We start from the raw sequence: 19881 nt of genomic DNA, 5'->3' as shown, positions 1-19881 counted from the left end.
AAGCAGCGTGCACGGAGCACGAAGCGCCAGACGAATCTCAGGGCTTCACTCTCGTTCGTGACAGCTTTCAAAAGAAAGGGCTCAAAAATCTCTACTCTCTTCAGGAGTGTTGTGAGTTCCAGTGTCACCAGCTCCATGCACGGGGTGGGTTCCAGGACCACGATGCCAAGTAATCCAAACAGGAATGGCGCCCAGAGGGAGACTGGGTCAAGCGGAAGACAAAAACTCACGTTCACTGGGGAGCAGCCAGGTTTATCTCCTTGAACCCTCACAACCACCTCGTAGGAAAGTGAGGCTCACCGCTTATTAAGTACCCAAGTCTAGGACATACTAAGTTTGTATTATCCCCCCCTTTTTTAACCAATAAGGAAGTGGGGGCTCAGAGAGTTTCAGTTGCCTCCATGAGACTCTATGGTGATGGCTGGGGATATCTGCATTCAAAGCCCAGTTCTTCCTGAAACTCCATTTACCTACTCTCTCTCCAATAAATGGCTGAAGTCAAGACTTACTCGTCTTTTCAACACCGGGACTTAGCATGTTGCCTAACACAGAGGGTGTTCCATACACAACTGTTGTGGCAACTGGCCCCAAAGTGCAAACTTTTCCCTTTGCCCGTGACATGCTGCCTTCCAGAGGACAGAATACACTCCAGCTCTCTGCTCACCTCCCATGTGATCTTATCAGATCTTATTAGGCATTCGGTTTTGTTATTCTATCTGAAGAACAAATCTATTATGTCTTTTTCTTCCCCATAATAAGTGAAAAGATTGAAAAAAAAATAAAGAAAAATGAAGGGAAACCCTGAAAGTACAGTAGACAGAAATGCAACCCTTCCTTTACTAATATACTTACAGGGACAGAATTGGACAGAGAGGCCCAAAGTAGTAACAGCCCATAGTTGGGACCCTTTTGTTCATTTGTTTCCATCTCTAAGACATCCAGCATCGCCTGCATTACTGTCTGCTTGAAAGAAATAAATATTGTCAGACCAGGGCTCTGTGATAAAGACTGAAGTTAATAAACAAAGACCATGCATTTTTCTTTCATCAGAAAGACATTATATTTTTGCCATTCTTACGATTGCCAGTTCAGGCATGCTAAAGGATTTGCATATTTAACTGGTTGTGTAGAAATTAGGAGTAGGGTCACCGGAGCTCATTGCTCTTCCTGCATTGGTTCAAATCCTGGCTTCGTTTTTTCTTTAAAGACTATTTTTCAGAGCAGTTTTAGGTTTAACAATAAAATTGAGGGGGAAGTACAGAGATTTGCCATATAACCCTTACCCCAACATATGCACAGCCTTCCCTACCAACAATATCACTCCCTAGAATGGTGCTTTTTTTTTTTAACCGAGGATGAAACTGCATTGATACATCATAGTCATCTAAAGTCCACAGTTTACCTTGGAGTTCACACCTATGTGTTTGGACAATGTGTGATGACATCTACGATCATTTCAATATCATATGGAGTATTTCCACGGTCCTAAAAAGTCCTCTGGGTTCTGCATGTTCATCTCTCCACCGTCCCTAACAACCACTGATGTTTTCACATTCTCCATGGTTTTGTCTGCTCCGTCTGAAAGTAACGTAGCTGCTTCAACTTTCTTTTGACTGGTGTTCACATGGTATATTTTTTCTACATTCATTTACTTTTAATCTATATTAAAGTGTCTTTATATTGAAAGTGAGTTTCTTGTAGACAACATATAGTCAGTATTTTTAATCCACTCTGACAATCTGTCTTTTAATTAGTGCATTTAGATCATTCAAAGTGATTACTGACATTCAAAGTGATTACTGATGTAGTTAGGTAACCACTTTCTGTACGGTTTTTTTTTTAATCAGTCTTTGTTCTCTTTGCTTTTTTCTTTTCAAGGATCCCACTAACACATCCTCTCGCAGCGAATCTTTCCTCAGCTGTGTCCAGTCTACTAATAAGCCCATGAAGGGCATGCTTCATTTCTGCCGTGTGTTTCTTTTTATCTCTATTTAGCACTTCATTTTGGTTCTTTCTTAGGATTCCCAGCTCTCTGCTTACACTGTCCACCTGTCCTTGCGTGCTGTCTACTTTATCCATTTGAGTGATTAGCATATGAATCGTAACTGTTTTAAAGTCCCAGTCTGCTCCCTCCAGCATCCCTGCCATGTATGGTTCTGGTGCTTGCTTTGTCTCTTCAAATCCTGTTGTTGTTGTTGCTGTTTTGTTTTGCCTTATGGTACGCCTTGTAATTTTCTCTTGATAGCCTGCCAAGTGCTGGGTAAAAGGAACTGCTATAAATAGGTCTTCAGAGATGTGGGGGTGAGGTGTGAGGGGAGGGAAGTATTCAATAGCCCTGTGATTAGCACTGTCTTTTTGTGAGCCTGTGCCTCCGGACTGTGAACTGCACAAGTGTTTCTCAGGTTTTTTTCTCCCCACGTAGGTGGGACTGGATGGCTGGAGGTGGCTGCAGTTGGGCACTTCCCTTACCCAGGTTAGTTAGGCTCTGATAATTCTCCAGCGGGTTAAGCTCTGTTTAGTTTCCGCTGCGGGCAGGACTGATTAAGAAGAAGGGAGTGCTCTGGTGTTCAGACTTGTTCCTTTTCCCCGCCCCCGGTGGGAAGCCCAAGGAGATTTTTCTCTGATACTTACTGTGGGAACCTGGTCCAGCTCCCGCAGGGAAGTTTCAAAGACTGTGCAGGCCCCCCCATAACTGTGTCCTGTGGAGTTTTTAACTCTGAGAATCATCCACAGTGAGGACGATTGCGGCTCGGGTCTTCCTGCCCTGGTGCAGGTTCCCATGGCCGTCTCCACCCTCCCGTCTCTGCCCTGGGAAGTGTCAGCTCCCTGTATTTGCCTGTTGGTGTCTCCAGTCTTGGGGGCAGCGGGTTGCCCTCTGTCCTCTCTGTCCAAGAAGAGTTGCTGATTTCTCGGTCTGTTTAGATTTTTGCTTGGTGTGAGGATGAAGTGGCAACTTCCAAGATGTCAAACTGGAAACTGGCCTAGTCGTTCACAAGCCAGGTAACCCTGGGCAAGTTAACTTTCAGCTCTCTGTGTCTCAATTTCCTCCTCTACCGAGTGGTCGTAATATAGTACCCACCTCAGAGGACTGTTGTAAGATTTAAATGAGTTACTACCTGTAAGATACTTAAACTGAGTACATATTACGATTTTGACAAATGTTATCTTTAAAAAAATTTCTTTTGGATAAATAAACCTCCACTCTAAGAAAATGGAAGCAACATGGAAACAGATTTCTGAAGCATTCAGGAGAAAACCCCACCCCTCACCTGCCACGCAAATTCTCAGCCTGCACATCATGGGTAAGGGAGCCACCAAGCCGGTACATTATAAATACGGCGACACGCTAAACCCACGCAGAGCACTGACGTGTGACGTGGATGGTCCCAGGTCAGATCAGGGCCCCATCCGAGGCCACCTACTGTGGTTGCTTTCAGGTCATGACACAGATTCCTTGGAAGCAGTTCCTTCATTGAAAGGTTTCCCAGATTTGCCTTTGCCAACGGTCATCCCCACCACGAGGCAGAAATTCAGACACCGTAACATTTTCATTAAGTGACTCGTGCACTTTGAATCTTAACTGACTCGCGTTAGGCAACAGAAATAATGGTAGCTAATGTCCAGTCACTGCTTTCGAGGCCAAGCAGTGTTTGAAGTGCTTTGCAAGTATTCAAGTATTCAGTCCTCACCGCAACTCCAAGGAGTGGCTCTACTTTCCTTGACATTTTACGTCTGAGGAAGTTGAAGCACAACTAAGTCAGGGGACTTTGCTAGGGGCACGTAGCTTGTTGGTGGGCGGGCTGGGATCCGAACCCCGTGAGCCTGGCCCGGGCTCCAGCCCACACTCTCAGCTGTTCTGCCCCTTAGAGACACAGCCCTTAACTCCCACGGAGCAGGGATTAAGAGAGCTGCACTGCACCAGAATGCAGGGGTTTTGCTTCAGACCCTGCAATACGGAAAATAACTAATACATCACAACCAAAGAAAAGGTATGATGAGAGCCTGTTGCTGTTACTTACAAGGGCATGTAATGTTCCCGGAGTGATTAATCGCTCTAATCCCCAGCTTTCTGGTTTTAATAATCCCCAGCTTTCTGGGTATTCAAGTGGTTGCGAAAAATAAGTGAGCCATGAATTTGTGAAATGTGTAACCACTGGGCCTAGCACAGAGTGAGCGCCTCATAAGCCTTAGGGCCGTCTTATTGTGACTGTTTTTGTCATAATGGATTAGCAGATTTGAAAATAATTTGGGTATAAATTTAATTTACTCCTGGTTTCTATCACGCTTACAATTTACGGCACAAAGCTTATATCTCATGAAAAATCCTATAAATGTATTTCATTCTTCTGATGTGCTATTCTGCAGTGTAGTATTAATTTGAAATGAAACTACTAGTTGAATATACATCTAGGGTAACATGGGAGAAATCGTTTATGTTAAAAGGTGATAAAATTATGATGTGATAAAATGTGTGTATAGTATTTTTTAAAAGACAAAAAAAACCCATCTTCTGGTCTTTTTGCTTAACCAGGCCATTGAAATCTACTTAGGCAGTGAAAGACAACAGAATCTTTTATTTTCTTCTTAGCTCACTTTTTTTTTAATGTGGGTATAAAAACATAAACTCTGTGTGAACACTGCTAGAGGAAAACAGGAACAAAACATTAAAAAAAAAATGAAGTTACGCAGCTCATGAGTATTCAGACTGAACTCTGCCCCAGTCACAAACATTGGATTAGTTACAGCAAATTTCAAATTTTGTCTTTATTCCAATAGGGAGTTAGAGCACATGATTAAAGTGCCTCATTTCTTCCGAGTAAGAAAAATAAATGCTATGTGAGAAATACTGTCAGTGGGGAGTTGTAACTGGGGCATTAAAAACCCTATTTTCTAGGCTCATAGGCTACAGATCTATTTAGGGGCAGCTTTTATACACATGTGGCTTCACCCCTAAATCCTGAAAAATAATGCAGACAAAAATGTGTGTTTGTCTGGACGTGTCTGTAAAACAGAATCCTGAGTGGAGACAGTGTGTCAGTGAAGGGCACTCCAGCATAGCTACCTACTGCCTTCATTCGGGAGGGAGAGCCTGAAACACCCACACATTCCTTTTTCCCTAAAGTTATCCTCCTTTCCAGGGTTAAGCAGAGTGGTTTGTGACAACACTTGCTATCGTAACTAAAAGCAAACAAACAAATACGTTTGATACCATCTTTAAATACTAAAAGACATGAAGTGATTTTTTTTCAGTGAGAGTAACGATGACAAATTCTGAGAGTGTCCTTACTATGTTCTAAGCGCTTTACAAATGTTAACTCATTGAATCCCACAACTCTACGAGGTAGGTGATGAAAATGAGGCCCAGAGGTTGGGTACCACGCCCGAGGTCACGCCGTGGTGACTGGATGTGAGCCTGGGCAGCCCAGGCCAAACGAATTCCAGTCTCTGAGGGTGAGTCTGAAGCATCAGGTAGTTTTCAGAAGCGCTCAGATAGTCTAATAAGCAGACAGAGCTGAGGACCACTCATTAGCAAGCAGCAGAACCACCTGGAAGGCGTATGACACCACAGATGGCTGGGCTCCCAGGGTTTCTGACTGAGTGGTTCCCAGGTGACATGGGTACCACTGGTCTAGGGGACCAATGATGGAGAACCACAGATCTGGGACACTTAGGACCCTGACTCTCAGTGCCTTGCTTTTTTTTTTTCTTGTAACATGGCCGCCAATTATATTGTAGTTGATTTATAATGTGTTAGTTTAAGGTGTCCTGCAGAGTGATTCAGTTTTACATATATATGCATATTCTTTTTCAGATTCTTTTCCATTATAGGTTATTACATGATATTGAATATAGTTCCTTGTGCTATACAGTAGGTCCTTGTTGTTTATCTATTTTATATATAGTAGTGCTTATCTGTTGCATTGCTTTTTATTATTTTTTTTAATTAAAAGAAATTTTTTGGGGGGGAGGAGGTAATTAAGTTTACTTACTTTTAGGGGAGGCACTGGAGGTTGAACCCAGGACCTTGTTCATGCTAAGCATGCGCTCTACCACTTGAGCTATACCCTCCCCTCAGCTTGCTTTCTAAATTATATCACACTGCGTCCTTGCATTTGAAGAAAGAAAGAATCAGCGATGCTGACCTCAAGAACAAAGTTAACTCTGTCGAGCCTAATTTGCCGGAACTCCACCTGTCGCTGCTGACACAACCACTGTGTGACGTATCAATTTTAAAAATCAATTAAAAAAATCCCTCAGACTATTTTTTATTTTGTTGCCTGTATCCTCAGCGTTTTCTTATGTAGAATAGGGTTAACACCTACCTCACCGTTGTGAGGATGGAAAAATAAAATAATGTATGCAAACTGTCCAACACAGTCAGTGCCTGGCACAAAAACGGTATCCAACTCATCTCATGATTTTCAGCAAAAACACTTCTTTAACGATTGTCATTTATTACTGTTTTCATCTCATGTATTTTAGCAAAAAAAAAAAGCGAAGGAATACTTACCAGGGAATTGTCTTTTGCAGATTTGTGTGTTTTTATGTCTGGAATGTTTTTCTCAAAAAGCGCTAGAAGCCACTTTTTGGATTTTGACCATTTTCTAGGTGAAAGAAAAGAATATATGTGTATAAATTAATTTGAAAGCACTTTAGGAGTTACAGGTCACAGCATACAAGGGGCAATGCTTATGGAATTTTAACTATTTCCCCAAAAAGGCTTCTTCATTTTCAGCCAGAATTTCACAAGCAGTCTACCTTCAAACTCATTAGTCCACAAGGAAAAATGAGGGGGCAAGGCAGCAGCATTTTAGGATCTTTTGCAAATAAATGTTTGCAAAAGTCTTAAAGCACTGGCATTGAATGACTGCGGTGTCCAGGAAAGCTCCAGAACATGAAACGGGGCTCAGGACTTGCTTGGTCTAGTCTGTGTTTGCTCTGGCTGTTGGCAGTTGCAGGAGGATGGGAAACTAGCCTGGGGACCCGCTGCTGCGTTAAGTCCAGTAAAGCAAACTGACTAAGAGCTTTTTAATCTTTTCTGGCCATCACCATTGTAGACCAGCTGCCAACAGATTAAAAAGTCACGTGTTACTTTGCATTCAAATCTTTTCATAAATTTTATCTGTGCCAACTCTGAGAAGTGCTTTTTGACCACACCTGCTTTTGCCCCGGGGAGATAGGACAGTGTCTGAGTCTGACCCAGGTCACACCTGACCATGTAGCAGGGTCCCTTGCTGTGGCAGTCAGTGTGATAGCAGTAAGCTGCACACGGGACAAAAGGCTCGAAGTAAACGCTTCGCTTCATTGCCACGTTCTCCCCCACTCCTTTGTTCCTCAAAATGAGAACAAAATGGAAATAATCCATCTCTCTTCTTCAGGTCCTCCCTCAGTTCCCTCTCTCCCTCTCTCACAAACACACACACCAAACTGGTCACAAAAAAGAACTTCCATCCCTTCCACTTCCACTACTCAGAACAAGGGAGTGAGAGAAATGGGGGAACTGCTGAGAGGAGCCTGGTCAGGGGATTAACACAGGAAACAACTCTCTACCTTAGGAGACATTCTGGCAATTGGGACCCGTACTGGAAACCTTCGTCATAAGCTTGAAAATGCTGATGGAACTCCCTGATTCTCCTCTCGTCTGTGGGAAACCAGCCTTTTTTAAAGAGCACATTCACTGTGGCGGGGTAAAGGATTTGCCTGCCAAGACAGAAATACGTAAAATGTCAGAGCTGATGGCCAAAGAAGAACGGCGCAGGATGCAAAAGAAGGCATTATTTAATAGCTGTGTATTAGGGGCAGATAGTCATAGGTGACAGATTCTTTGAGGTTTTAATATTTGCTTACTATGCTCAAAATAACTTGGGCGTAACCGAAATTGTGGTCTTATGTATCTGAAGATTGTGAAATGCTTTCCAAGCAAAGCATTGTCAGATCCTGACAGACGTGAGATGATACACAGAAATAGACTGATTTGATACAACCGCAAAAAGCATTTATTTAGCAAATAATAACAGTAACTAAGATACAACCCATCTCTTTAGAAAGCAGCAAAAAAAAAAAAATACCCAAAGAATCAAGGGCAATGTCAGCAAATTCCTAATATCTCACAGGCTCCTACACATCTGAACCATTGCCCACTGAAATACAGTATCTATCATTAATAATTGTCCCTGCGAGTGAGTAAGATGCTCACTGTGCTATGCTTATGTAGGAGAGCATCAGAGACTGTTAATATGCCCTAGATTAGTAACACTAAGTACTGTTTAGTCCATTTTTATTTACCATCTCTTCCTTACAGAAATTTCTTAGGATCTCCCTTCCCCAAGGTTTCAAAGTTATTCAAGAATGTGCTTTGTTTTGCTGTAGACATGAGGCAGGCTGAAAGTTTGGTTGGTTGCTTGTTTTTGTCCTTATTTTTGTTTTTCTCTCTCTCTCTTTCTGGACTTCTAACAAAATATTAAATATTGTTGTGTTTTATGAGTCTGAACCGTTGATTCTTGCCTCCAGCATCCCCATATCCCACTGAGATGGAAAAGTGCCTCACTGGTGAGTTCAATTCACCAAATCTCCAGAGGTGTGTGTCCAGGAAAGCCCCAGAACACGGCTGAGGGCTACTTGGCTCTCTCCACTGTCCTCGCCTGGCTCACCTGCCTCTTAGCACCTCCCTGCTCAAAGGATGCTGGGCTCAGCCCTGAAGTCCATGGTGACTTCCCGCCAGCCACCTTGTCGAGTCTCACAAACATCTCCTGGACCCTGGCCATCTACTTTCTGATTCTGTCCTCTTCCCTGTCTTCTACATGTCCTCTTCTAATAATCACAAATTCAATGTTTTATCAAAATTCTGATGGATGCATGGCAATTATAAGAGGGAAATCCACGTAGGGAGTACAAAACTGTACGGGACGACGAGGGAGAAATTATTGTAGATGTGTTCAAATGATTTTATTGGCTTATTTGCTCACCTTAAAATTGAAGTGTGCACTGAAAATTGCCCATTAATTAGAATTTAAGAGACTAATATAATTTTAACTGCCTAGTTAGGTAGACTTCACTTATCTACCAGATAATTTTTGAAGTCCAACGTATAGGCATTAAGTTCTTTTATTCAAAACAAAAAACCTCAAGGTTAAATAATAAGGCATCAATTTACCTGACTAGGCTGTTCAGGTCCCTGGTCCCATGAGTGCCTAAATCCTTCAGTTGTCCATGTAATTCTTCAGTCAGTTGTCCAGTGAATTGATACAAGCTGAAAGTCCCCAATTTTCCTTTCAGCATGACATAAAGTTTTTCATGCAGTTTTAAAAAGATATTCTTTGGAATTGATGCTGTAGACAGAGAAAACGATTTTCAAAAGAAGCAACAACTCCTTGAAGCAAACAATCCATATACCTCCACTATTCAATGGTCAGCAGGGGCTACAGTCAGAGTTCACCCAGGACATCAAATCACCTCCTGCAAATAAAGGTGGGTGAGGATTCAACACAGACTGTGAGACAGAGAAAGCCTACAGAGTAAGTCACTTTAAGGGATGGGTGATTAAGAAGGCCTCTGGGAAACACAAAGCTAGTGACTCTGTTTCCATGTTTAAAATTTTTCCTTGGCTTCCTATCTTTAACAACGTTTACAAGCCTTCTACCATCTCTCTGTCTCTCCAATATTTCCAGCCCCTTCTGCCTCCAAATATATATTGCAGGTATATTGAAAACACTTGCTCTTTTTTACACATCTCACCATCTTCAGGAGCCATTCTATCCGCTCAGAACATTTCTACTTGACCAACCTCATCCCATCCCCGCCCCGGACCCCCACACCTACAAGCCATACATTTCTCCTGTTAATTTCTTTTCTCCTTCATGTGTCTCTGTGAATATCACTTCCACCAGCAGGCATCTCCCAACCCCAGGAGTAACTTTGGCGCCACTGTATCCTCTCTATTAGTGTCTGTGCTCCTTTCAGGAGCTAACAGTCTGAGTCCTTAAATTCATTATTCTTTGTATTTTTTCTTTAATCCTATTGTATTGTCTTCAATAGGAGGTTTACAAAACATACATTCATCATCCTACTATGTGTAGGTTACATTCTGTGTAAGTTAACTCAGAATAATTTTTACATTTCCTGAGCACACATCTTCTGTATGGTAGGGGACAATATGAGAGGAATGGAGAGCTGGCTCGAGAGTCAAAATTGTAGAATGGATAAGCAAGATTATACTGTATAGCACAGGGAAATATATACAAGATCTTATGGTAGCTCACAGAGAAAAAAATGTGACAATGAATATATATATGTTCATGTATAACTGAAAAATTGTGCTCTACACTGGAATTTGACACAACATTTTAAAATGATTATAAATCAATAAAAAATGTTGAAAAAAGAGTAAACATTAACATATTTCATCTGTTAAGTAGAAATATTTAAGCACAAAATCCCCAGGGGAGGCAGAGGTGAAAAAACTTGATCACTTACTTACATCTCTGATAGCTAAGTTGGCATATTTTTCTGAAGAAACCTGTCAAGTTACAGATCAAGATCCTTCAAAATATTTATGCTTCTTTGACCTGGAATTCCAGTCTAAATACCAAGAAGCACTAAATAGTCCAAAAACGTAACCCTCAGGCTGTGATTTTTTTTTCACGCAGGCAACGAGAAATAGTAATCATGCTATGGATCACTGACAGCCGTGCAAACAAACTTTCTTGTCTCAACAGCAAGAGATGCACAAGAAGCTATACGAAAATGAACCCAAGGAAGAAGCAGAGAGGGAAACAAAAAGAAAGAAGCCACGACGGTGGAGGCAAGCACTCTGTGAAGGCAGAGAAGAGAACCTGGCACAAGATGAGCCAGCTCCGCGTTCTTGGGAGGGCAGATGGCCTCGGCACGCGTGTTTGCAGCTGGGGAAGAAATAAAGGCGGACGGTCGCCCTGGAAGCGCGCTGACGAGTACCGCCCAGCAGTCCTGGAGGATGGGGAGTGGAGGGGTACCAATTACATGAAGCCAAACCCCACTGACCTTACCAGCCCTATGGACTTGTCAGGAAGTGCCACGGTCAGGGGGCTTACTTAACAGTGCAATTCAGTGTTCAGGGAGCAGAGGAGCAACATGTGGCCAAGCCCAGAGCTGTGTACACAGCAGAACAGACCTGGTGACATCTTGGGAGCTGGATACAGATTCCAAATATTCAACAGGATACAGATTCCAACACTTCCCAAAGGGAACTTCAGTGAGGTGACCTCATCTCTAACACGTGTCTAACTGAGACCCAAATGTCTGAGGCTGCCAATAACTTGTTTTTCAGGGACCAAACTCATCACATACTCTTTTCTCCTTCTATCCCTACCCTAATAATAAAAGAATGGGCCAGCATCATTCTTGACAGAGGAGTGAAGATGTGGTCGTTGCCTGAAGATGTGCTTGGATTTTGATGTTGAATTTCAAATGAGAGACCTGCAAATGTTGTTTACCTGTACGGTAGATGGGCTCTTGCACTGCTAGTTCAAAATTTACTTCTTTGGATTTCAGAAACACGTTAATTCCCTCTTCTTCAGTAACAAAGGTCATTCGGGTGCCCACAGCACAGACTGTAAATATTGGTCCGTACTGAAAGAAAACACATCAATACAGATCATGTAAGTAAGCATTTCAAATAAATACTTTACTGGGCCCTGAGTTGTGTTTAAGACTGTGTTCCTCAAGAACCCCAATACTGAAGTTATAGTCAAGATAAAAACAACTATGATTATATATGGTAATTAGTTATTAATTTTGAATGGTTATGCAAAATCTAAATAATATAAATCCTCATTTATTCTGTCAAAGTTCTTAACCTTCCTTTGGATCATGTTATTATTAGCTTGCAACTTCCTTTCTGGTGGTAGGAAGTAATAATTAGAAATAATTATTAGAAATGGTATCAAACACAGTGGTATTTGAACACTGTTTTCAAGGTATCAGTAAGGTTATAAACAACCCACAGCTCAACTTTGTTCAAGAAGAAGATGTAAACTGCTGACTGATTTTGCCACGAAGCTGTGGTCACTCAACCACGTCCTGCAGTCCCCCAAAATTCTCTAATGCATTCACTTCCTCGCTTTCCAAAATGACTCTTTCACCTGAATACTGGGCCCACCCCTCTGCCCTCTGAGGGTGCGTGCCTGCTCTGCGGGCATCCCAGCTTCTCATCACCAGGTCTTACAGAGATGTGCACCCACTTGTACCCACTCCCCACGCGTCCCCTCGGGTGACACGGACGGCGGTCCTGCCCTCGTGAGGGACCCACACCCCTTCATGGGCGTTGTGGAGGCCACGCTCTCTCTGCTGTGCGTGTGCGCCTTCTCCCTCCTGCACCGTCAGTTTTCTAGCACATCACTGCCACGAGTCTACAAACCTCTAGTGCAGGGTTTGGTTTCAGGGAGTCCACGACTTTCCTGTGGACCTCATTATTTTCACTGACTTCTAATTATAATTTACCATTTTCTTCAATTACGAATGGAGGCAACAAACCAGTCTTACCCACGACTCTGTCTGCAAAAGAACCGACCGTTCCAACTGTACTTGCTTAGATTTGGTGTTTATTTGGCATCCAGTGATCGTACAGCCAACTATATTAGCTCTATTTTCTTATTCTTGATGCTTGGCTTTGGTGGCCTCACTGCTGGGTAGAGACGGCCCTCCTGGGACCAGCCGAGTCTCCGAGAGAGCAGAGGGCTCAGCCAACCAGGAGCATGCCTTTCCTATGGAAACCAACCAGTCTTGAGTCTACACCCCCAACTAACTCCTCATCTAACTCTCATCCACCGAGCCAACATCTCCCCTGCCCTAAATCATCCCAGGGCTGAGTACCAGGCACCCAGAGACCTCCCCGATAGCCCAAAGCCCTCGGAAATTATTCAAATTCATCAATCCTAAATTGGGTAACCTGGCCGGCCTTGCCTTCCCGGAGGAGGCCAAATAAAGGCTCTGGCCTGGCTTTCTCCTGTTTCCATCTCCTGCCTCCTGACCGACAGGGTGCCTCCCCGCACGGCCCTGACTGGCATGCAGTGACCTCCGTCTTGGACCTGTGAATATAATAATCTTCTTCCTTCCAAGCCTCATTCTCGCTTCCTCCTGTGGCCACACTGACTTTCCCACACCACATCAAACATGTATATTCTTTGACCCACCACTCATACTTTTAATATTCCATTACAGCTATTATAAATATCTCAAAATATCATTTATGCTCTAAGTACTTCAGTATGACAGTCATTTCTAGACCTGTGTGAAATGGCACGTGGTCATTCCTGTGCAACTGTGGGACCAGTGATCATGGAGCCCCCAGGTGGTATAGTCTTAATTTCTTCCATTAGTACATCCAGACATCTACCTTGCTTCCCAACATGCCTTACCTACAATTGTTTGTTAATTAACACTTAGATGAAGATGAGTAATGTTCATTGTTTGCTGAAGTTTTGTTCAAATGAGAGTTATCAACTGTCCACTAGGAGAGTGGCCTTTTGTGACATGCAGAGGCACTCGGGCCACAGTGCAGAACAGCCAAGGTCAAACATTGAACCGCTGCTGAAAGTAACTTACTGTGAAAAGACTACACCGTGCAAATGATCCTGTGCAGTGTTATGAATTCTGTAACAATGGTTCTCTGTCTTACTGGCTTTCCCTTTGTTCTCCTTTCTGTATGGTGTCAGCACTGTGAGTGTTACAAAGTAAAGGCAAGTACACACAGTATGGTGCTTATGTATTTTTCATTAAGCTTTTTTGACATTGTAAATGGTACTGCATTTTTAATTACCACTCCCACATGTTCATGGTTAGCCTGGAGCAATACAGTTGTTGGCTTTGTAGCCTAAGATCCTGCAAAACTCATTTATATCCAGGAGATTATTTTATAGATTCCTTCGGATTTTCTAAGTAGACAGTCACATCATCTGCAGACCAGACATTTCTTCCTTTCTGTATGTCTCATTTCTTTTTCTTGCTTTATTGCACTCGGTAGAACTTGCAGCACTGTGGGGAGGAAGAGCAGTGACAACAGACATCCTTGCTTGTTCCCAACCAGAGATGAAGCATTTTGTCTTTCACCATTAAGATTGCTATTAGCTATAGGATTTTTGTAGGTGTTCTTTCTCAAGGTGAAGTTATCCTCTCTTACTAATTTTCTGAGTTTTTTTTTTTAATCATGAATGGGTGTTGAAATCTGTGAAATGCTTTTTCTGCATCAACTAGTACAATCACATGCTTCTTCCTCTTAGCCTGTTAACATGGTGGCTTACTCAGTCTTGAATCCTTGGAACAGACCTCACCTGGTCATGGGGTACAAGTCCTTTAATATATTACTGGATTTTATTTGCTGATATTTTGTTAAGAAACTTCACATCTATATACATAATCTCTTTCTGGGGCTCTGATGACATGAACATTAGGCCTTTTGTTACAGTTTTTCAGTCCCTGATGCTCTGTTTATTTTTTCTTTCAGTCTATCTTCTCTTGTTCTAGTCTATCTTGTTCATATTGGGTAATTTGTATTGATCTATCTTGGATTCATTGATTCTTTTTTCTTTCTTCTCCACTGTACCCACTGATAGAGTGTTTTTTTTTCTTTTTTTAGTTATTGTATTTTTTCAGTTCCAAAATTTCCATTTGTTTTTACTTCATGTGTGCTATTTCTTTGCTGAGACTTTTTTTTAAAAAAGTCTCTTCCAAGTGTGTTTATAATTGCTTGTTGAAGGATTTTTATTATGGCTGCCCTTAGCTCCTTGGCAGATAATTCTAGCATCTGTGTCACCTGTTGATCATCTTTTCTTATTCGAGTTGAGAACTTTCTGGTTCTTGGTAAGAGGACAGATTTTCCATTGAGATCTGGTCATTTTGAATATTATGTTTTGACATTCTGAATCTTATTTAAACCATCTGTTTTTCTAAGCCTTCTGTGACATTATTCTGCTGTGGGAAGGAGGGTGCCACCTCATTATTAGCAGGTAGCGGGCAGAAATTTAGTTTCTTCACTCAGCTTCCATTTACATGTGGAGACAGAATGACTCCTTGTTATCACTGGTTGGGAGTAAAAGGTAAGTCTCCCTACTAGGTTTTTCTTATGCCTCTGTGGCTGGGAGAAGGAGGGGCTCCTCACTACTGTTCCCGCATGACCTCCACTGGTTTAGGGGTGAGGGAGTAGCATCTTTCTTGCCGAGTGGTGGTGAGAGCCCTGCATCCTCTGGGGCCTGTGGGTGAGCACCTCAGTGCGTGGGAGAGGGCTCCTTGCTGCCGCTGGTGCTGGTGAAGTCCAGGCCCCTGACGTAGGAACCGGCTCATTACTGCTGAGCGGTGCTGAAGGCACTAACCCTCTTCCAGGCCTCCCCTGACACCAGCCCAGCTAGGAAGTGGGGGGGTTACTGTGAGCTGGCCTTGAGATGAGCTAAGGCTGTGGGACCCAAGGCCACGATCAGAGCATGTTTATAGTACGCAGTAAATAATTGCTCCACGCATGGGTCAATTATATAAGATTTAGAACAAAGAAAATAGAAGTACGCATGTGCTAGAGATATTCTGTAAGCCTAATGAACAAAGAAACTCAGATTGCACATGTGCTGGCAGAGAACAGATAAATAGCAGGACAGGTGCATCATAGGCGCGCACCTCCCTGTGGCAATAAAGTGTTAACCCCATGGTGTCTCCTGCTGAAGTCTGTCCAGCGGTATGGCAACTCCTCGTGCATTTTTTTCATTTGAGCCGCTCACCTCCTAGAACCCCACGTCAGCCTCCCTCGGCTGACAGTTACTTTATTACATCCTGGCAAGGATCTACGGCCAGGTTCTCCACTCGGCATTTGCAGACTAAGGTGAGGCCATCATTTTTTTCCATGCTGTTTGGCTAGAGTGGAGCTGTCAGTGTCTAAAAGTTTTCCGTGTTGCCAGGCTGCTCCTTTCCTGGCCCTTTACCTAGAGAGCATAGGCTTTTATTGGGGCTTTTTTATTTCTTAATGTGTATCCATCTGCATCTCCAGGTTGCTGGCTTTTCTAGACCGCAATCTAGATACATGAAGCAGAAAGAAAACCCAAGGAACCACTGCCATATTGTTCCTCACATCCTGTGGTCACTGTCCTGCCCGCCTTCCTCTCGCTGCCTTTCAGAATTTTTTTTAAGTTTGTCCTATACATATATAATGTCCAGATATTATTTACCTGTACTTAGTGGGAAGAATAGGAAAAAGTACAACTATGCCATCGTTTCAGAAGCAAACATCCCTAATTCATAGACTGTCTCTGAAAGTGACATGGGAGAATGGAAACAGGAAAACTCAGCAGCCGGAGGACAGACATGAGAGGAGAACTTTTCATTGTGCACATGTTTATGCCTTTACAATATAAACCTACTCGGAAAAAAAAACTATTTTTTTTAAAAGAAGAAAACAGACTTCCAATTTTGGTAGTGACAGTGTGGCTACTTCTTTCTGAATTGTTCTATATCTTTCTGGGAAATCACACAGAGCCACAAGGAGAATGCAACAAATGTACTCAGCTAAACAGTAAGAAAATATTTAACCCACTACAAAAGTGCGGCCCCCAGCACCTGACACCGGCAGACCTGACAGTAGACGCTGCAAGCATATGTAGGAAAGAATAAGGAACGTCCAGCAGGTTCAACAAAGTAAAAGGTCAGAAGTATAGACTCGGAGATAGGAGAAGGCAATACACAGAGTCAGAATCACTGTGAGATGGGCTGAAATGAACAGGCCAGGGGAAATTGAGGGAGGCGGTAAAAGATGATGCAGACAGTGTTCAGAGGGTTTCAGAAAGCACGATTATCTAAAAGTGAGAACACCTGGGAAGACAAGGGCTTCATCCCTTAGTAGCAGCAGCTGTAGAAGAGCAGCGGCGACAGCTCCAGACTGGAAGATTAGATCCCGGAAGCAGAGGAGGCATGGAAGTGCGGAGGCATGACATTTTCACTGTAGCCAGAGAGGACAGAAAACCTATAGAAACCTGCAAAGCAACTGCCTCCAACCAAATCTTCCTGCTGACAGCTGGTCCAAGGCAACCCAACTCCTTTCAGTATGGTTAAACAAAAAGAGAAAATTTCGCATTATAGGAAAAATTCAAAAAAAAAATGGGGGGAAGAACTTCCTTATAGATGAAGAAACCCACCAAAAATACTTTACCATAGAATACGTAAGACCAAAGCCAAGGATCTCACTGGCAACCAGGAAAAGAGGGATAGATTATAAAGATCATATTTTCAAAGGCATCAGAGAGCTGGGGAAACAATAACTAAATGGATTAAAACTTCACAGAGGAAAGAATTGTGTAGAAGTAAACAGATAATAGATCACTTTTTATTTCCCTGTGACATCTGTGAATTCTGAGCATGGATCAAAGATGAGGACTGAAATTAAGCATCTTCAAAAAATCTACTGGTAACAACAAATTTAATTGTGAAATACTGAACGCTTTTCCCCTAATGTTAGGAAAAAGACAAACTTGTCTACCCTTATCACTTTTGTTTAATGATATATTAGAAATCCTACTGATTGTATTTATACAAGAAAAAGAAATAAAAGGCATAAAGATCAGAAAACAGGAAATAAATTTATCTGTTTTTTAGAGTATGTTACACATGTATACAAATCCTAAGAAATCTACAAAATAACTGCTGGAACTAATGAATTTAGCACGGTCACAGGATACAAAGTTAATATACAAAGAATAAATGTACTTTTTTTTATGTGCCAGGGATACCACTAGAAAACAAAAGTGAAAACAATTTTATCTACAATAACCTCAAAAGTATAAAATACTTCAGAAAATAATTAATCACAAGGCAAGACCCCATCAAAACAAACTACAGAATATTTCTGAAAGAAATTATATAGCTAAATAAATGGGAGAAATATATAGCATTCATAGACAAGAAGACTTAATATCACTAAAAAGATAATTCTCCCTCAATTTTTCTATAGATTTAACAAACTTCCAATCATAATTCTAACAATCTTTATTATAGATATTGATAAGCCAATTCTAAAATGTATATTAAAATGCAAATAATCTTGAATGCCACATAAATTACAAAAAAAGACCTTTCACTACCTTATTTAAAGACTTATATAAAACTATACACCATTTAATACAATGTAGTGCTAACAAAGGAGTAAGTTTCAAAATCAAAGGAATAGGATAAGAAGGCTAGACATAGACCTACACATGTATAGTCAGCTGTTTTTTGAAAAGCTGCAAAGGCAATTCAATGAAGAAAGGAAAGTTCTTCAAGAAATGCTACTGGAACAATTAGACATCCAGATGGAGAAAAAAGTCAATCTCACCCTTTATGTACACCACACAAAAAATTATCTCTAAGTGGATCATAGATCTAAATGTAAAATGCAAAACTATAAACCTTTTAGAAGAAAACAGAATAATCTTTGTGACCTTGCTTGACCTTCTAAGACAAGCTTTTAAAAACATTCCTTAAAATTTATCAAAATTGTATGCCTAAGGAAGGCTATGGCAGACAAAGAAGTATTTCTTTAAAAGATAATATTTTTCATCTATCAAACACAAGAATTATGATACCTAGTGTGGGCCAAGATGTGAGGTGCTAGGTAATCCTCTATACTTAAAGGAAAAGAAAAGGTAAAAGAAAAAGGATTGTTACATCCTTTTGCAAGGGTAACACAATAAACAATTTAATGTCCTTTGGAAGATTTAACTATCAGGAAATTATTCTGATGAAACAATCAGGTAAGTGCAAAAAGTACAACTACACAATACAAACACACACAGGAACACTCACACAAGAATGCTCATTGAAGTACTGGTTGAAACAAAGAAAAATGTTAGCAGTAACCTACATACTATTTTGGAAAGAAACATATTTAAAAGCTATCTTAAAGACAAAAACATGTATTGCAACAACAGTTACTAATACCCTTGGTGTGCAGTGAAAATGGATCACATCACCATCAAATAATAACACCAGCTGAAAATACAGTTCCCACTATATTTGTAAAGACTAAGTTTGCAAGCAATTTTTACAATGGCCTGGTGTTAACTCTGATTTGTATACTAATTTATTAAGCGTTTCCATAAATTGAAATTAATTGTATTACACCTCTGTCTTCCCAATCATTGCAAGCATTTAGTTAATACGTATACACTTAGGATTTTTAAACTGTGATGAACTAGTACTCTGCTTCCAAAAAGGTAACTACAAGCTGCATTGTAATTCCTGATAAAAATCTATTCCTGTCGAAAACTCTTGCATAAGACATAGTTGTTGATTGTTAGTTGAGCAATTCATAAACGGCTAGATCATTTAATTGTGGGCAGCAGGTAGGTTCCCCAGGTTCTAACATTGCACTTGGGATCCAATGAAAGAAAATAAAAAAGAAAACATCTTTTCTGCAAACGCGATCTGTTAGGGCCACATACCTTTATTCTTGCTTTCTCTATAAATTCTAGAGGGGCTTTCCCAAACTCAAATCCAGCTCCAATCCAAGGAATCCAGCCTCCTATGCATGGGGGTCCACGCAAGTTCCTCCGCCGAAGGAATAATAAACGAGCGACACAACCTAGGATTATAATCACTGTTGCGGAAATGAATTCCATGTTTCTGTCCAGCACCTTCCTGAATCAGAGAGGGGGAAACTCCTGCTGTCGTGGTACTTGTTTCTTCGTCCCGGAACAGGGGCCCCACCGGACTTTCCAGCCTTTCCGCTCTGGCAACTTATACAGCTTGCTCCTCTTCGTATCTGTAGCCTCCTTTCCCCACCCCAATTTTTAACTAACTTTTGCATCATCGCTCCCTCCCACTTCCACTTCTTTTTCAAGCCTGGGCCCAGCTGGCGCGGGTGCAGGGGGTGGAGAACAGCGCCGTTGCCCCGGA

At 41.7% G+C, this 19881-nt stretch overlaps 1 protein-coding gene across 3 annotated transcripts in view; it reads right to left on the bottom strand.

The window, feature by feature from the left end:
- The window catches only part of CYP39A1 (cytochrome P450 family 39 subfamily A member 1), a 57881-nt gene extending 38061 nt beyond the window's left edge, over window positions 1–19820 (bottom strand). The window contains exons 1-6 of one of the 3 annotated variants that reach the window (XM_072944870.1): window positions 19428–19820; window positions 11469–11604; window positions 9155–9329; window positions 7552–7701; window positions 6512–6605; window positions 853–963 (exon numbers count right to left, since the gene is read on the bottom strand). In XM_072944870.1, the coding sequence (XP_072800971.1) occupies window positions 853–963; window positions 6512–6605; window positions 7552–7701; window positions 9155–9329; window positions 11469–11604; window positions 19428–19604 (843 nt within the window). In that variant the 5' untranslated portion in view covers window positions 19605–19820. The remainder of the gene's footprint in view (window positions 1–852; window positions 964–6511; window positions 6606–7551; window positions 7702–9154; window positions 9330–11468; window positions 11605–19427) is intronic. The other 2 variants (XM_006201935.4, XM_072944871.1) reach the window with 2 other exon arrangements.
- Between the last annotated feature and the right edge of the window lie 61 nt (window positions 19821–19881).

The sequence above is a fragment of the Vicugna pacos genome, chromosome 20 (assembly GCF_048564905.1).
Source record: "Vicugna pacos chromosome 20, VicPac4, whole genome shotgun sequence".
Taxonomy (NCBI): domain Eukaryota; kingdom Metazoa; phylum Chordata; class Mammalia; order Artiodactyla; family Camelidae; genus Vicugna; species Vicugna pacos.
This window is presented reverse-complemented; position numbering and strand designations above follow the sequence as displayed.